General features: G+C 46.5%; 1 protein-coding gene across 1 annotated transcript in view; it reads left to right on the top strand.

Annotated features, from left to right (window-relative positions):
* slc17a8 (solute carrier family 17 member 8) overlaps positions 1 to 19,563 on the top strand; it is an 84,723-nt gene that overhangs the window by 26,999 nt on the left and 38,161 nt on the right. Inside the window, exons 4-5 of the mRNA XM_043708722.1 lie at positions 5,714 to 5,828; positions 13,585 to 13,672. Coding sequence (XP_043564657.1) covers positions 5,714 to 5,828; positions 13,585 to 13,672 — 203 coding nt within the window. The remainder of the gene's footprint in view (positions 1 to 5,713; positions 5,829 to 13,584; positions 13,673 to 19,563) is intronic.

Raw genomic sequence — 19,563 nt, 5'->3', positions numbered from 1 at the left:
TATATAAATGCAAGTCGTGCAAGTTTGTTATAAATCCATTATACTCAATATCCAGAATTCAGCAACAGCACTGCACTGCTTTGGAATTTTTTGAGCTATTCAGTCACGTTGATTGTTTAAAATTTGAGGTCAATTATTTTTGCAAACGTCTGTAACATGGTGAAGCATGTCATGCCATAGCCACTAGATGGCACTGCTCACAGAGGAAGCCCAGGGAATGCACAGTTAATGGGCTCCACAATGTCTTTGAAGACACATTCATTGAGACCAGGATTAAGCAGCCCATGCCCAAGAGAAATGGTGAATGGACTCCCCGACTGACCACATGGTCTTTCCTCATCAATTAGAGTTTTGTTTGTGCTGGTGGCACAATAGCTCAGTGGTCAGCACTGCTGCCTCACAGTGCCAGGGACCTGGGTTCAATCCCACTTTCGGGCAACCATGTGAAGTATGCACATTCTCCCTGAGGGTTTCCTCCGGGTGCTCCGATTTCCTTCCATAGTCCAAAGATGTGCAGGTTAGATGGATTGACCATGGGAAGGTACCCATATTGTCCAGGATATGTAGGCTAGGTAGATTAGCCTTGGGAAGTCTCTGGGTGGGATGCTCTTTAAAGGGGTGGTATGGGTTGAATGGTCTGCTTCCACACTGTAGGAATTCCTTGGCTTGGATTGGTTGGATTTATGAGTCTAGATTAGAGTGGTGCCGGAAAAGCACAGCAGGTCAGACAGCATCCGAGGAGATTTTCCTGCTCCTCGGATGCTGCCTAACCTGCTGTGCTTTCCCAGCACCACTCTAATCTAGACTCTGGTTTCCAGCACCTGCAGTCCTTGTTTTTACCTTGGTTGGATTTATGCCAAGGTTAAAGCTGATAAAGACACCATAGATCCATTCTTTCTTTAGAAAGAGAATGGTTGAACCTGAAGGTCTCCATGCCTCAGGTCTTCACTGGTAAGCAGAGAGCTTCTGGATTTGCCCCCAGGGTGGTCCAAACATATATCTGTGCTCTGTTTGAAGTGCCCCCCCTCACCCCAAACCCCCACTCCATCACCATATTCCATTCCTTTCACCTTCATGCACTTATCTGGCTTTTTGAACATATCTTACATCCTGTGGCAGTGAATTCCACTTCCTTCCCATTCTCTGAATAAAGGATTATTTCCAGAATTCCCTATTGGAGTTATTCATCAGCATCTTCTGCCTATGGCACCTTTGCATTTGACTTTATCAAAAATAGAACTAACCTCTCAGGACCTCACTTACCAAACCCTTGTGTTATATTCACGATCTCAATCAGGTGACCCTCAGAACTTCCCCTTTCTACTTAGGAATCAGCCATTATATGTTGTTAATATATCTGCTTGGGGGCTTGTGAGAACACCTCTTGGAGCCGGACCTACAGACTCCAAGCAAGGGGTCCCAGCGCTGTGTGACTGCAATTATAATGACCATAAAACCCCTCTGAAATGGGACATGGTCGTTAGAATTTCACAGTTCCAATTCTGTGTTTAATGCCATATCTCTAACTGGGCAGTTGCTGACATAATGTAATGACCTCATTGCACATATTTTTGAATTCATATCACTTCTGGGGTCCAGTTGTCAGTAGAATTATTTATTGGCAGAAAAAGCCTTATGTTTATGTCCAGGAAGGTGCTATGTTCAGTACAATGTATGAGTCCCTTATGTATTGGCGGAGTTCAGAATTGGGTATAAATTTATCGATGTTTGGTAAGAGCTGCAGAATGGATACATTGGGCTTGAGTATAACTCAATCAAAACCCATTTATCTTGAGTTAACATTAATCCCATGGTATCCATTAGATGTCTCAACAACACAGAAAATAACCCATTCCCAGAATGTGCTGGCTAGTATTAGCAAGAGTCTGACACACATTTTCACTGATGTGCGCCGAATGTATAAGTCTTACAGATGACCTTCTTGAAACATAAAAGATTCTAAGGGGGCTTGGCATGGTAGATACAGGGAAGGTATTTCATCTTGTGGGAGAGAATAGGAACAGACAGCATCATCCCAGAATAAGGGGGTCACCCATTTTAGACAGAGATGGGGAGGAATGTCTTCACTCAGAGGGGAGTGGAGTTCTTTGCCACAGGGGGCTGTTGAGGCTGGGTCATTATGTACATTCAAGACTGAGACAGATAGTGTTATAATCAGCAAAGGAGTCAAAGGTTAAGGGGAAAAGGGAGGAAAGCGGAGCTGAGGATGAACAGATGAGCCACAATCTCATTGAATATTGGAGCAGATGTGATGGGCTGAATGGCCCACACCTTGCAGTGTAATGGTAAATATTGCTCTCTTTCTCTCAGCTGAAGGCAATATTGGAAAAGCAGCTGAGAATGAAATTTGTAATTCATTCATTCATTTCAGATTTATTTTGAACATTTTCTTAAGAGATTCTGCTCACTGTGTGCCAGAGACTGCGGATGTGTGTCCTGAATCCCTCCCTGGGGAGTGTTTAAAACACGGTTCACCCTGAGATAATTTTTCATTGATGGTAGGTGGATGTGACCTCATTTAACAGCTGGGCAAGGACAGCGTGGAGCTGCGAGTTAACCCATTGTTTTCCTTCAAGTAAACTTGTCACAGATGCCATTCCCTCACCTTTACTGATGGGACCTCCTTTACTGACCAGGGTCTGAAAGTGAACCAGACTGCTCACAACACTGGGCTGATATTGGACCCTGAGGTTAATTTGGAGAAAGGGAGGACTGCAGATGCTGGACAGTCAGTCAATAAGTGTGGTGCTGGAAAAGCACATCATCCAAGGAGCAGGAGAGTAGATGTTTTGGGCTTAAGCCTTGATGAAGGACTTTGACTGAAATGTCAACTCTCCTACTCTTCAGATGCTGCCAGACCTTCTGTGGTTTTCCTGTGCTGCACTTTTTGACACTGAGGTTAAGTTACTGATCTATCCGTGTCATCACTGATTCCTACATCTGTAACAGTACACTGCCCTGTGCCAGCCCAGCCACTCCCTTTGATCCCTCTGGGTTTGATGGTTACGCCTTTCTTGAGGGAAGATTCTGAGACCAGTTTTGTGAAACTGGGAAATAAACTCAAACAATGCTGGAGAAACTCTGCAGGTCTTATGAGGAAAGGCTGAGAGACTTGAACCTGGTTCTCATTGGCAAGAAGATGGCTAAGAGGGGATTTGATACAGACATACAAGGTAATCAGAGGTTTAGGTAGGGTGGACAGCGAAAGTCTTTTTCCTAGGATGATGGTGTCAGCTTGTACAAAAGGGCATAACTACAAATTGAGGGGTGATAGATTTGAGACAAATGTCAGAGACAGATTCTTTACGCAGAGAGTGGTAAGGGCATGGAATGCCCTACCTGCTAATGTAGTCAACTCAGCCATATTAGGGAGATTTAAACAATCCTTAGATAAGCACATGGATGATTTTGGGATAGTGTAGGGGGACGAGCTGAGAATAGTTCATGGGTTGGTGCAACATCGAGGGTCGAAGGGCCTGTTCTGCGCTGTATTGTTCTATGTTCTATGTTCTAGGTCTGGCAGCGACTGTGGAGAGAGGAAGCAAGGTAACATTTGGAGTGTAGTGAACCAATCTTCAGATCCTTTCTTGAAGAAGGACACTGTCAGTCAATTGGAGATTTCAGGACTATGTAGGGTCATAGAATGTGGGATGAGGCCATTTGGCCCATTGAGTCCACACCCACCTTCTGAAAAGTATCCCACCCAGCCCCACACCCTCACATCTCCCATGGCTACTCCACCCCAGACACTGTGAAGCAATTTCCCAAGGCCAATCCCACCGAACTTGCACAAAGGGTCAGTTAGACTCACAACGACAGCTCCTTTCTCTCCTTATAGATGCTGCCAGACCTGCTGAGATTTTCCAGCATTTTCTCTTTTGCACATCTTTGGACTGTGGGAAGAAACCCACGCAGACACAGGGAGAACGTGCAAACCTAGTCACCTCAGGGTGGAATCGAACCGGGATCCCTGGCACTGTGGGTTAGCCGTGCTAACCACTGACACACCATTTTCAGCTTCCTTTTGCCTGTCAAGGCAAGGAGTCGAGTTAGAAATCAGCCATTATCTGATTGAGAGATAGAATAGGTTTGAGGGGCTGAATGGCTTCCTATGTCTGCTCCCCTTGTTCCTCCAACTGATAGGATTCTGAGACTGAGACCTGGAACAATCCTGGGCCCATTGTCATGGACAGAGTCCAGAACCCAGCTCCAAACCACTTGGGGTTTTAATGGAGGGGGAATGGGGAAGGTCAGGTGACAAACCTTCTCTCAGGTTGGGGGGATGAGCAATTTGAATTTGACAATGATGCTGCATGTTTCCTGTTGTAACCTATTGTTCAGATTGAAGCCCAGGATGGGGATCTCCGGGGTTTTTTGCGCTGCTTGTGGGCGGAGAGAAACTGGAATGGTGCCATGCCCCCCTCTCGTCCCCAGCTTCTCCCATGTCTCCCGTGAGGGAACGTCCCAGTCCAGGATCCAAGGGGCATCCCAGACACAATTGCAGCCCCATCCCTGGCACTGTGAAGCACTACCCCCCTCCTCCGAAGAGTTGGCACTGCCCTCATGCTCCAATAACGCTAACTAGGCTCCTCACATGCAGTCTCTATGGAGTGTTTCCCTGTCAACTGAGTGTGGAGATCAAGGACACAGACTGTGAAGTAGAACAGAGAGGAGGGGAGGGGGATCAATTCCCTTCTTCTTGCTCGCCAAACATGCCCCAACCAAAACCTGGGCTTTTGGTCATTCCTCCATCAGAGCACTGGCCTGCAAAGCATTACTAACCTGGGGTGTGAGGAAGCTGAATTCGTATCGAGGTAAAGTCACAAGCTAATTCCAATCCCTTCAATGTGAACTAATAATACCATCAGCTTTCAACTGTTTCACCAACAATCTGCGCATTAAAGTGAAAAGCTCAATGAACAATGATATTGGATGGTCCTTTATATGGGGCACAGTTGTTAGTGAAGCTCATTCTCAGAGTGAAGCTTAACAACAATGACTGATTCTGAAATCATGGACTGAGAATAACGTGGATCCCGCAGCTGCTCTTGAGATTCAGATTTAACTCTCAATTTACTTCCAAGAGACGTCTGCAGGGATATGGGCCAAGCACAGGCAGATGGGGCTAGTTTGTGGTCAGCATGAACTGGTTGGGCTGAAGGGTCTGTTTCCAAGCTGTCTGACTCTATGGCTTTACAACCGATGTTCTCAGGAAGTGTCAGACCAGACACAAAATGTTACATCTCTTTCTGTCTCCACAGACGCTGCCAGGCCCACTGAGTTACTCCAGCAATTTCTGATTTTGTTTCAGATGTTCAGCATCTGTAGTGTTTTTCTTTCATGCTGATGATGATCTAACTCCTGTTACATTTGATGATTCTTCAGACACTTCCAGGATAGACGGGGGAAGGTTGTTTCTCCCTGTGGGAGAAGCACCTCAGAATATTGGGTCACCATCTGATGACAACAATGAGGAGGAATCGCTGCTCTCAGAGGGTAGGGAATCTGTGAAGCTCTTGACCACAGAGGTTTGGGTCATTAAGTATATTCAAGAAGGAAATCAAGGGTTTTGGGGAAAAGTGGATTTTCAGGGCAGCCATTGAATGGTACAGCAGACTTGATGGGTTAAATGGTCTATTTCTGCTCCTATGTCTTACGGTCTGATGGTCTTGCTTACGATTTTTAATCCTAGAGTTTTCGGAGCTGCGATCTTCCTGACGTCCACGTTGAACATGCTCATTCCGTCCGCAGCAAGAATACACTTTGGCTGTGTCCTGTTTGTGAGGATACTCCAGGGTCTCGTGGAGGTAGGCACTCTAACTCAACTTAAAAACAGCCAGGCATTGTGATGATAAAACATTGCCCTTTCAGTGAGACAGCTCAGGGGCATGGATGACTGAGGTTTCTCTTGGTGAACTATGACTTTTCCTAGTCCCCTCGTCCTCCACCATTTCAATTTCAAAAAATGAGAAGCCTAGAATGAAATTTCCCTTGACTTGTGTTGACATTCAAATGCCAAACTTAGTGCCTCTTCATGCCTGGTGCTATAGGCGACCTAGGGATATTCACTTACATGTCCAATGGGTAATGGACTGAATGGAGAAAGAGCAGGGACAAGAAGACAATAATGGGTCTGTCGGAGAACTAGTACATTGCAATGGGCTGAATGGCCTCCTTTACTGTAACCTCATTGACAGATTATGAAGCCCCTGGATACAAGATCCAAGAACTAGCCAAAGTTGGGCTTCCTCTGAAACTTCCAGCGAGGTTATCAGACTGTTTGGAGGCTCCAGGGACAGGACCCTATGTTTCAGGAGGAGCTAACTTCACATCCTGGATCATAGGATGAGCTTATAATGGCATCCCACTCCCTCCCTGCCCCTCCCGAGAGCTAGGCTGAAGACCGAGCACAAAGAATATTCTGAAGAAGGGTCACTGGACTTGATACATTAACTCTGTTTCTCTCTGTCAGACTGGGAAGCATGGTGGCTCAATGGTTAGCACCGCTGCCTCACAGCGCTGGGGCCCAGATCCAATTCCAGCCTCGGGTGACTATCTGTGTGGAGTTTGCACATTCTTCCTGTGTCTGTGTGGGTTTCCTCCGGGTGCTCCGGTTTCCTTCCACAGTCCAAAGATGTGCAGGTCAGGTGAATTGGCCATGCTAAATTGCCCATAGTGTTAGGTGCATCATTTGGAGGGTAATGGGTCTGGGTGGGTTGCACTTTGGAGAGTTGGTGTGGACTTGTTGGACCGAAGGGCCTGTTTCCACATTGGAGGGAATCTAATCTCAAATTCATCACCTGCTGAGTTTCTCCAGCAATTTCTGTTTCTGTGTGTCACATAGGGAGATGGTTATGGTTGCTGGAGATCTGTCATCTCATCTACAGGAGTTCTTCAGGGTAGTGTCCTAGGCCCAACCATCTTCAGCTGCTTCATCAATTACCTTCCCTCCATCATAAGGTGCGGGGGAGGGGTGGGTGCATAGTCACTGATGATTGCACAAAGCTCAAAACGTAACTCACCTCCTGACTCTCCAAAGCCTGTCCACCATCTACAAGGCATGAGTCAGGAGTGTGATGGGATACTCCCCACTTGACTGGATGAACACAGCCCCAACAACACTCAAAAGGCTTGACACGAGGATGAAGCAGCCCACTTGATTGGCACCATATCTACCACCGTTAGTACCAGTGCACAGAGCTGAAAATGTGTTGCTGGAAAAGCGCAGCAGGTCAGGCAGCATCCAGGGAACAGGAGAATCGACGTTTCGGGCATAAGCCCTTCTTCAGGAACACTCCAGTGCACAGAGGCAACAATGCGTTCCATATTCAAAATGTACTGTGGTATCTCACCAAGGCTCCATTGATAGCACCTTCCAAATGTGCTGCCTCTACCATCTAGAATGAGAAGGACAGTAAATGCTCAGGAACAAATGGCACTGCTGCCTCACAGCACCAGGGACCCAGGTTCAATTCCAGCCTTGGGCGACTGTCTTTATGGAGTTTGCACATTCTCCCCGTGTCTGCGTGGGTTTCCTCCGGGTGCTCCGGTTTCCTCCCACAGTCCAAAGATGTGCAGGTCAGGTGAATTGGCCATGCTAAATTGCCCGTAGTGTTAGGTGCATTAGTCAGAGGGAAATGGGTCTGGGTGGGGTACTCTTCGGAGGGTCGATGTGGACTTGTTAGGCTGAAGGGCCTGTTTCCACACTGTAGGGAACCTAATCTAATCTAATCTAACCTAATTCCAGATGCCCATTGCTCACACCTTGTGGTATTTGCCACCTCTACCGGTATGTGGTACTGGGTACGTGTGCATGGCAGAAGGTGGATTGATTAGAAAGAGTCAGCATTGATTTCTAAAGGGGAATTACACTCGACTAACTTGCTGGAGTTTTCTGGAGAGGTAGCAGAAAGGGTCAGAGAGGGCATGGTTGTTAATGTGGTACACATGGGTGTACAGAAGTTGTTTGATACTGTGCTACACAACAGACTTGTGAAGAAAGATATAGATCGTAGTATAAAAGGGATAACACCAACCTGGACACAGAACTGGCTGAGTGCCAGGAAACAAATAATAATGGTTATAGGATATTGTTCAGGTTGGAGGAAGTTTTGTAGTGGAGCTCCCTAGGGGGTCAATCTTGGGCGCGCTGGTCTTTCCCAATATGTACTAATGATCTGGACCTTAGTGAGGCAGGAGCAATTTCAAAGTTTGCAGATGACATGAAACTTGGAAGAATTGTGTATTGTGTGAAGGATAGTGTGGAACTCCGAAAGGTAATTGGCAAATCGATGGAGCAGATAAATGGCAGATGGAAGAACATTGACAGACAATGTAAAACAGAGGGTACAGTTTTAAAGGGGGTGCAAGAGCAGAGGGAGCTGGGTGTATATGTTACAGATCATTGAAGGTGGCAGGACAGGGGGAGAGAGCAGTTAATAAAGCACACAGTGTCCTCAGCTTATTAACAAGGGCATAGAGTACAAGAGCAGGGAGGTGATGCTGACCTTGTACAAGAGATTTTTAGACCCCAGCTGGGGTATTGTGTTTAGTTGTGGGCACCACATTATCAGAAGGATGTAAATGTATTGGAGAGAGTGCAGAAGCTATTTACAAGAATGAGAAACTTCAGTGATGAGGATCGATTGAAGGAGTTGGGACTGTTCTCCTTGGAGAGAAAAGGAGAGGAAGTTTGACTGAGGTTTTCAAAATCATGGGCGGAGTGAATAGAGAAGATGAGGTAAAACAAAGGAGCAAGGATGAGCAAAAATAGATTTAAAGGGATGTACAAGAAGACAATTTCTCAGCCAGCGAGGAGTTGGGATCTGAAATGCACTGCCTACAAAGGTGGTGGAGATGCTACAGATGCTGGAATCCAAAGCAGACAGGCAGGAGGCTGGAAGAACACAGCAAGCCAGGCAGCATCAGGAGGGGCAGATCAATGTTTCAGGTGTAACCCTTCTCGGACCTGATGAAATGTCGAGTTCTCCACCTCCTGATGCTGCCTGGCTTGCTGGGTTCTTCCAGCCTCCTGCCTGTCTGCTTTGGAAATGCGGTGGAGGCAGGTTCAATTGAGGCATTCAAGAGGGGCATTGGATGGTTATTTGGATATAAATAGTGTGCAGGGGGTTGGGGAAAGACTGGAGGTTGGTACAAGGTAATACAACTGATGCAGTTACAATGGACTGAATCTATGCTTCTGTAGAATTTTATTCTATTCATTTCTGGGATGTGTGTGTCACTGGCTGGGCCCAGCATTTATTGCCTGTCCCTAGTTGCCCCTTGAGAATGTGGGGGTGAGCTGCCTTCTTGAACCGCTGCAGTCCATGTGCTGTAGGTAGATTCACAATGCCCTTAGGGAGGGAATTCCAGGATTTTGACCCGGTGACAGTGAAGGAACAGCGATGTATTTCAAGGTCAGGATAGTGAGTGGCTTGGAAGGGAACTTGCAGGGGGGTGGTGTTCCCATGTATCTGCTGCCCCTTGTCCTTCTAGATGGAAGTAGTTGTGGGTTTGGAATGTGCTGTCTGAGGATCTTTGCTGAATTTCTGCAGTGCGTCTTCTCAGTAGCAGCAGGTGGGGGAGGGAGTGGTATTTGTGGATGTAGTGCCTGTCAAGCGGGTTGCTTTGTCCTGGATGGTGTTGAGTTGCTTGAGTGTTGTTGGGCCTGCACCGATCGAGGTAAGTGGGGAGTATTCCATCACACTCCTAATGATTAAGTTAGTCCTACTGCAAGGATTAACACTGCCACTCTGTCAGATCCTGATGGATTCCCCAGCCTCGGGGTTTGAGAATGAAGGTGCCAGTATCTTGCTCTCACTCCAGCTCCTCACCTGAAAGTGTCGCTCTCCCACTGGATCCAATTTTGTTCTCATGCACTGAACCATTCTTTAGGTTTCTCAGAGTTTGGGGTTCCGATTGAGGTGTAGAGGTGCATACTGTGCTAAAGTTAGACGAAAGATAAGACTAGATGATGATCAGGTTATCATGCTCCAGTTTCCTCCCACAGTCCAGCGATGTGCAGACTGGGTGGATTAGCCATGGGAAATGCAGGGTTACACGGATAGGTGGGTCGGGCTGAGATTCTCTTCGGAGGGGTGGTGTGGACTTGATGGGCCAAATGGCCTGCTTGCAGACTGTAGGCGTTCTATTATTCTATTATTCTATAATATGACTTCATGGTAAATGGTGGGGCCTTAAGAAGTGCAGTGGAACAGAGGGACCTTGGGGTTCAGGTACATGGTTCTCTGGAGTCCCAGGTAGACAGGGCAGTGAAGAAGGCTTTTGGCACACTGGCCTTCATCAGTCAGGACATTGAGTCTTGAGGGGGCAGTTATGTTGCAGTTATACAGGGTGGGAGGCCACACTTGAAGTTTTGGTCACCTCGCTACAAGAAGGATGTTATTAAACTGGAAAGAGTGCAGAAGAAATTTACGAGGATGTTTCCTGAACTCAATAGTCTAAATTATAGGGAGAGTTTGGACAAGTTAGGATTTGTTTTTTTAGAGTGTAGGAGACTGAGGGGGCACCTTATGGATCATGAGAGGCTTGGATAGGGTGGATGTATTCAGTCTTTTTCCCAGGGTTGGGGAATCAAAGATTACAGAGCATCAGTTTAAGGTTAGAGGGGAAAGAAGAAAAGGGAACCTGAGGGGCAATGTTTTTACACAGAGGGTGGTACGCGTATGGAATGAGCTGCCAGTGGAAGTGGTTGCAGTGGGTACATTAACAACATTTAAAAGGCATTTGGACAAATAGATGGATAGGAAGGGATTAGAAGGATGTGGGCCAAGTGCAGAGAAATGGTGTTAGAGTGGACAGACCTTTGGGTTAGCATGGACCAGTTCGGGCCAAAGGGCCTGTCTCCATGCTGTAGGACTCTATGACTCTATGACTGGATGGATCAGTGCAACCAACAAGGAAGTGGCACATTTAGGGCTAATATCAGCAAACTCCTCTTCCTTCGATATACTTGAAGCCAAAAACCTGTGAGACTCTGGAAGTATGTTAACTGGGCTGCTCTGCTAAAGAGCACAGACATGTATAGAAAGTGGAATGGTCCTTTACTGAGCTGTAAGTGTTGGGTAAGGTTGTGAGGGTGGAAGAGGGAAATTCCTGGAATCAATTAAGAGGCAAATTAATGGAGCAGGGATGCGAAGGTGGGGAACATTATAGCATGTTCCTGGATGAATGCTTTCAAATGGGAAAAGGGCCATTTCCACCTGTGATTGGTGTGATCGTTTGCAAATTCATGCTTCAGGGAATCTATAGAAAGCAAACCTTTGATTAAATTGGTTAAATATTTGCATGTACTCTGGTGTACCCATCCTGGAGCGGGAGAACGAGAAACAGATCAAGTTGCAAGTTCTTGGCACTAGTTCTCTGAATCAACATCCTTTCTATGAATGTCCCTTCAGCAAGGGTGCCCATCCGGGATCTTGCTGTGCACAAATTACAAAGCTGTAAGATCACAGCAAGGGAGTCAGAATAACTGGAATGCTCTCCAAAGGAGCTGGCACTAACTCAATGGGCCTAATGGTCACCCATAGTGCTGTATTATTATAGAGTCGAAGAGATGTACAGCATGGAAACAGACCCTTCGGTCCAACCCTTCCATGCCGACCAGATATCCTAACCTAATCGAGTCCCACCTGCCAGCACCCGGCCCATATCCCTCCAAACCCTTCCCATTCATATACTCATCCAAATGCCTTTTAAATGCTGTAATTGTACCAGCCTCCACCACTCCCTCTGGCAGCTCATTCCATACACACACCACCCTCTGTGTGAAAAAGTTACCCCTTAGATCCCTTTTAAACCTTTTCCCTTTCACCATTAACCTATGCCCTCTAATTTTGGATTCCCTCACACCAGCGAAAAGACTTTGTCTATTTTCCCTAACATTGCCCCTCATGATTTTATAAACCTCTATAAGGTTACCCCTCAGCCTCTGCCACTCCAGGGAAAACAACCCCAGCCTGTTCAACCTCTCCCTATAGCTCAAATCCTCCAACCTGGCAACATCCTTGTAAATCTTTTCTGAACACTTTCAAGTTTCACAACAACCTTCTTATAGCAGTGAGACCAAAATTGCACACAATATTCCAAAAACTACCTAACCAATGTCCTGAACAGCTGCCACATGACCTCCCAACTCCAATACTCAATACTCTGACCAATAAAGGAAAGCATACCAAATGCCTTCTTCACTACCCTATCTACCTGGGGCTCCACTTTCAAGGAGCTATGAAGCTGCACTCCAAGGTCTCTTTGTTCAGCAATACTCCCCAGGACCTTACCATTAAGTGTATAAGTCCTGCCCTGATTAGCCTTTCCAAAATGCAGCATATTCTGTGCTTTTTTAATAAGATTCAGCCATGGGTTGTGGGTGTCAGCCAGAAGGGTCATCATTTATCGGCCATCGTTTAACTGTCCTTGAGAAGGTGGTGATGAGCTTCTGTGGAATTGGTTGCTTCCACACAGCTGATATCCCGTCCAAGGCTTCGATTCATTCTGGGATGACTCAATGCCTTCTGTTTGACCAGCTTTCCTTGTCGCTTTAAGTGTTAATCACATTGAAAACTACAATCTTTGCAAGTTGCAATAGTCCTTCAACAAACTACATTCAATCTTAATTCTTGGGATGTGGACATTGCAGGTCAGGCCTGCATTTATTGACCATCCTAACTATCCTTGAGTACTGAGATCCCTTCTTGAACCTTCCTGGTACACGTGACATAGTTACACGCTGTGCTCTTGGGAAGGGAATTCCACGATTATGTCCAATTCAGGATGGTGTGTAATTTTTCTCTGTTACTGGGAGTTCTTGTTAGTCCTCAGCTGCAGTACTGAATGTGCTGTGGGCACCACATTATAGGAAAATGTGAACACATTGGCCAGAAGGAATTTGCAGGAATGATTCCAGAGATGAGGAATTTCAGTGAAGATGAAAGAGTCAAAGAGTTGTACAGCACAGAAACAGGCCCTTCAGTCCAACCAGTCCATGCTGAACATATTCCCAAACTAAACTAGTCCCACCTGCCTGCTCCTGGCCCATATCCCTCCAAACCTTTCCTATTCATGGAAGGATTAAAGAATTTGGGACTGTTCTCCCTTGGAGAGAAGAGGAGATTTGATAGAGGTTTTCAAAATCATGAGCAGGGCTAGACAGGGCAGATAATGAGAAGCTGCTCCTGTAAGAATGAAAGGGCACGGATTTAAAGTGATGTGCAAGTGAAATAAGGGCGAAGTGAGAAAATAAAAAGTTCACTCAGTGATAAATGAGCGTCTGGAATGCACTGCCTGGGCATGTGGTGGGGGGTAGGTTCACCTGAGACATTCAGTGGGGACATTGGATGACTATTTGGATAAAAATAATGTGCTGTGGGGATAAAGCAGGAGATTGTCTCAAGGTAATGCTGCCTACCTAATCAGCTGCGCAGGCACAATGGGCCGAATGGCCTCCTTTTGCACCATTCCAATTCTGCGATTCAGTGATACTGTGTAATGATTACTGTGCTCCATTTCCAAAATGGATATGAATGGTCCATTGTTTTTCTACAGGGAGTCACCTACCCAGCATGTCACGGGCTTTGGAGCATGTGGGCCCCACCACTTGAACGGAGTCGATTGGCTACGACGTCATTCTGTGGTCAGTGTCAGTATTCTTACTGTCTCTGTGTCAGAAGCCACGCTCTTGCCTCCTCATTAACAACGATGTACTGAATATGGCATGCTGTAATCAGTGTTAGAGAAATGGTTGTTAAATCCAGCCTCGGAAGGTTTTCCATTAGTTTTAAACTGTATTATGCTGATTCTTAATGAGAATCGAAGAATTATTTGCCGGTGATGAATATACGACGAGTTTGTGAGACTTTAGTTTGGGTTTGGAGTCTTTGTGGAGATCAGCAAAAGGGATAGACTGGCTCTGTCATTCTAGACCTTGGCTGATCTTTGATCTCAATGCCATTCCCCCCCCCCCCCCCCCCCCCCCCCCCCCCCCCCCCCCTGTTCTTGCTGAAACATCTAAATCCTGGAATCTGCAACAGCCATTCCTGTCCCTTCCTGCTGCGCTTTTCAGCAACACATTTTTCAGCTCTGATCTCCAGCATCTGCAGTCCTCACTTTCTCCTCGAAGATCTTTAATAGCTAGACATTTATTGGCCTTTTTCTTGAATGTGCTCAATGACTGAATGTCCACCACTCTTCAAGTTAGAGAATTCCAAAGTTACACAGCTTTGATTGAAGACCTTTTTACTCATATCAGCCCGAAATGGTTAACCTTTCCTTTCAAAGTGATACCTCTCTAAACCGAGAGTCTCTCTCCTGGGGAAACAGCGTCTACTCTCTCAAGCTCTTGAAGGATTTTATTAATTTCAATGTAGGGCAGCTGTAGACAATTCAGCTCCTCAAGCCTGCTCTCCACCTTTCTAGATCATAGCTGATAATTGACCTCATTTTCTGCACCATCCATACCCGCTAGAGGTGATTGGTTTGGCTCAGTTGGCTGGATTGTTGGTTTACAGTGTAGGGTGATGCCAACAGCGTGGGTTCATTTCCCATCACCAGTTTGAGGTTACCATTAAGGACTCTCCTTCTCAACCTCTTTCCTCGCCTGAGGTCTGGTGGCCCTCAGGTTAAATCGCCACCAGTCACTTCTCTCTAATGAGAGAGCAGCCCCTCTGGTCTGGTATGACTATGGTAACACAACAGCACTGTAGAAGTTTATCACAGCTAGTCCCTGGGTTTTGTTTGTGAGACCGTTTGCTAGCTGGATCACAATGTAGGCCAATATAAAATAGCTGTTTGTAAGTACAGGCTACGGTTATATGTAAGACCCCCTCTGTATGGAATTGCTTTTGCGAATGTTTGTAAGTCAGGGATCCCCTGTAATTTTCACCTGGAACTTACTCAATGATTGTGTGTTTATAGTACACCCCAGGGGAGAGAATTCCAAAGATTCGCTACCATCTCATCGAAACACATCTGATCAGTCACAGAGTCATAAAGATTTACAACATGGAAACAGGCCATTCAGCCTAAACTGTACTTGCTGCCCAGTTTTCACAATTTAAGCTAGTCCTATTTGCTTGCGTTTGGTCAATACCTCCCCATAACTGTACCATCCATTTACCTGTCCAAATGTTTCTGAAATGACAAAATTATACTCGTTTCCACCACTACCCTAGCAACCCATTCCTGACACTCACCACCCTCTGTGAGAAACAAATCTCCCCTCTGGACTCTTTCGGATCTCTTCCCTCTCACCGTAACCCTATGCCCTCTAGTTTTAGACTCCCCACAGTTGGCAAAAACTGTTGGTTATCTACCTTATCAATGCTTCTCGTGATTTTATAGACCTCGAAAAGGTCACCACCACTTAGTCTCCTAAACTCCAGGGGAAAAAAGTCCTAGCCTAACCAACCTCTCCCTAGAACTCAAACATTCCAGTCCAAATAGGATCCTTTTATATCCCTGTTATAGTAGGGCTGCCAGAGTTGCACACAGTACTCCAAATGTGGCCTCACCAATGTTTTGTACAGCTCCAACTAGACATCCCAACTCCTGTACTCAGTGCTCTGACCAATGAAAGCCAGCATGCCAAAACCTCTTCACCACCCTATCTAACTGGGATTCCATTTTCAAGGAGCTATGAACTTGTACTCCTGGATCTCTTTGTTCAATAACACTCCCCTAACATTGACTATATAAATCCTGCCCTGGTTTGATCCAACAAAATGCAACACCTCACAGTTACCTAAATTAACATACCATTCCGTAGAATTCATCGACAATGCTAAAGAATGTAGGATGCAATCTCCAGGCTCCCTCGAAAGGGATTAAAATACAGAAGTCGGAGGAAGGTGGACAGTAATGAGATCATGATGTGACAGAGACATCACCATCATTTGGTCGAGTCAGTCGTGACTGAGCTGAGAGAAAAGAAAGTCCATCCCAGAGCACAATCCACTTATCTTAAGTCAAGACAACTCTTCGTCAGAGCAGACCCTCCGACAGTGTGGCGCCCCCTCAACACTGACCCTCCGACAGTGTGGCGCCCCCTCAGCACTGACCCTCCGACAGTGTGGCGCCCCCTCAGCACTGACCCTCGACAGAGTGGCGCCCCCTCAGCACTGACCCTCCGACAGTGCGGTGCTCCCTCAAGCACTGACCCTCCGACAGTGCGGTACTCCCTCAGTACTGACCCTCCGACAGTGCGGTACTCCCTCAGCACTGACCCTCCGACAGTGCGGCACTCCCTCAGTACTGACCCTCCAATAGTACGGTGCTCCCTCAGCACTGACCCTCCGACAGTGCGGCACTCCCTCAGCACTGACCCTCCAACCGTGCGGCCTCCCTCAGCACTGACTCTCTGACAGTGCGGCACTCCCTCAGCACTGACCCTCCAACAGTTCGGCACTCCCTCAGAACTGACCCTCCGACAGTGCGGCACTCCCTCAGCACTGACTCTCTGACAGTGCGGCACTCCCTCAGCACTGACCCTCCGACAGTGTGGTGCTCCCTCAGTACTTGCCTATGCTTCACTTTAGAATCATAGAATCCCTACGTGTGGAAAGAGGCCATTTGGCCCATTGAAACTGCACCGACCTTTCCAAGAACATCCTACCCTGTCCCCACAGCAAGTGAGAGTGCTCCCTACTCAGTCACAGCTGGTCCCTTAACAGTGAACTGTTGGTACTAACAGTTTGAGGGAATTATTAGAGTTAATTACAACGGTACTCAGAGTTTACCAAAATGCAACCTGTCGGGAGGGAAGTTTGGTTTTGGAGCTTTGAGCAAAATAAGCAGCGAGCTGGTGATGTTATCAGCTCAGCCATTTTGACGCAGCAATCTCTGACAGTGAGCTGTGGCTGTACGATTAATTTCCAGCCCTGCTGTCGATAGACAATGCAGAGACGAGCGGCAAATGTTCATTTAGCAACAGATATCTGATAGGAAGGAGCTCCTGTTGCTATAGCGACATATTAATGTTGCCTCATAACGGAAGTCTTTAATACAGGGCCCGCACACCCAAACAAGGAGCTCCTTTCAATCTAATCAACTCGGTCAGATTAGTGAACAATGGAGGCGCTTTGAGATTATGAAGTTACCAAATTTAAATATTTAATATTTTCCAGGGAAGTCTTGAAAGAATTCTGATGGGTATCCAGGCTGCATTAGCTCTGTTACCATCAGAGACAAAAAGTCACATTTTTGCCAACAATGCTGAGGTGCTGGGGGATGAGGAGCTTCAGTTATGGAATCATAGAATCCCTGCAGTGTGGAAACAGGCCACATGACCCTCTGACAAGCATCGCACCCCCTACCCTGCATATCTCATGGCTAATTTATCGAGCCTACATATTCCTGGACAATATGGGCAATTTCCCATGGCCAATCCACCTAACTTGTAGATCTTTGAACTCTGGTAGGAAACCGGAGCACCCAGAGGAAACCAACGCAGACACGGGGAGAATGTGCAGTCTCTACACCGACACATCGCCCGAGGGTGGGATCGCATGCATGTCCCTCGCGCTGTGAGGCAGCAGTGCTAATCACTGAGCCACTGTGCCACCTCAATATTTGGAGAGATGGGAGAAGGTAGTGCTGTTTTCCTTAGACAGTGGTGTAGTGGTATCATTACAGGATAGTAACCCCTGCTTGATGGGTTCAAATCCCACCATAGCAGCTGGTGAACTTTGAATTAAACGTTATTTAAAATCTGGAGTTAAATTGTAGTCTAATGTAAATATTGTCAACCTTTGTAAAAACCCACCTGGTTCATTAATGTCCTTTGGGAAGGGAAATCCTCTATCCTTACCTGGTCTGGCCTCCATGTGACTCTTGATATCATTGACTCTTAACTACCCATCTGAAATAGCCCAGTAAGTGACTCAGTTCAAGGGGCAATTAGGGAGAGGGCAATAAACACTGACTCAGCCAGGGAAGCCCATGAACATATCAGAAGAAGATCAGAGAAGGTTAAGGGGAGATTAGATGGAGGTGTTGCCAATACTGGTTTTGATAAAACAGATGAGGAGAAGCTGGTTCCTGTAGCAGAAAGGTTGGTATCAGAGGGTCAGAGACTTCAGGTCCTTGGCCTTAGATAGGGAGTGGACATGAAGAGGGGCACATGTTTCACTTGTTTGGATCGGGTAAGTGCTGCTTGAAAGGATGGCGACGAAGATTCAATAGGAACTTTCAAAAGGGCATCTGAGAAAGACACAACAGGAAGCCATTAAAAACCTGACAGAACTGTGAATGTTGGAAATCAGAAACAATGACAGGAATTGCTGGAAAACCTCAGCAGGTCTGGCAGCATCTCTGGAGAGAAAGCAGAGTTAATGTTTCCAGTGACCCTTCCTCAGAACTGATGGTAGATGGAAAAAGTTTTTTATGCAGAAGATAGGGTGGGGGAGTGGGTAGGGCGTAAATGATAGATGGAGGTAGAGCCCTAAGAGAGAGAAGAACAGTTGTTGGACAGACAAAGGAGTGGATAATGATCAGCCTGGGAGAATGAATAGCTGTTAGTGGACAATTAGTGGCTAACAATGGGTTGTGTGTAATAGCAGACCATGTGATCACAAGGCCTGGTGTGTGGAGCTGGGGTAAAGCCATGGAAGAAGGCACCTATAGCCTTAACTGATTTTCAAAGCAACTGGAATGAACAGAGGGAGTAAGGTCAGCTGCACAGCTCTATCAAAGGGCTGAGGACAGAAAAAATGGGCTGATCGGCCTCCTCTATCAGTCACTGATTCTAACTGGTCAGTTCATTTTATGCTGAATAGAGCACAACAATGATAAGTGATTTCAGTAATTAAGGGGATCTGTTTGGAAGTTACTCTGTTGGAAGGATTGTGTGAGAAATAGGTTCAGGAGTATATTGGTTCTATCACTAGTTTAGTAAATCCTCCGTAGTTAGAGAGAGGTGACTGGTGATGGTTTAACCTGAGTCACCGTGCCTCAGGCAAGGGGAGAGGTTGAGAAGGAGAGTCCTTTATAGTCACCTCAGCCGGGGATGGGAATTGAACCCGCGCTGTTGGTATTGCAAACCAGCCCTCTGTACTAACCGACATTTGTGAGTCACTGGGTTAGTAACACAGAGAACGTGAGTCATATTCCACTCCAGAAATCTGAGAATTTGAATTTAGTTTTAAAACCTGGAAATAGCCAGTTTTTCTCAGTGAGAGTCACCATGAGGCAATCAGATCGCTTCAAACCCCAGAGGGAACATGACTGTCTTTTAGGGAAGGAAACCTTACCCACTCTCAGCTCATATAGAACATAGAACAGTACAGCACAGAACAGGCCCTTCAGCGCACGATGTTGTGCCGACCATTGATCCTTATGTAAGGTAGAAAATGTGTTGCGGAGAGGTCAGGAAGATTGCGGTGCCTTCCTACCTGCAATCTTCTTCCTTACCTCTCCGCCCCCACCCCAGTCTGACCTATCACCCTCACCTTGACCTCTTTCCACCTATCACATTTCCGACGCCCCTCCCCCAAGTCCCTCCTCCCTACCTTTTATCTTACCCTGCTGGAC

The sequence above is a fragment of the Chiloscyllium plagiosum genome, chromosome 19 (assembly GCF_004010195.1).
Source record: "Chiloscyllium plagiosum isolate BGI_BamShark_2017 chromosome 19, ASM401019v2, whole genome shotgun sequence".
Lineage (NCBI taxonomy): Eukaryota > Metazoa > Chordata > Chondrichthyes > Orectolobiformes > Hemiscylliidae > Chiloscyllium > Chiloscyllium plagiosum.
The sequence above is the reverse complement of the archived record's forward strand: the minus strand, read 5'-3'. Positions and strand labels throughout refer to the sequence as shown.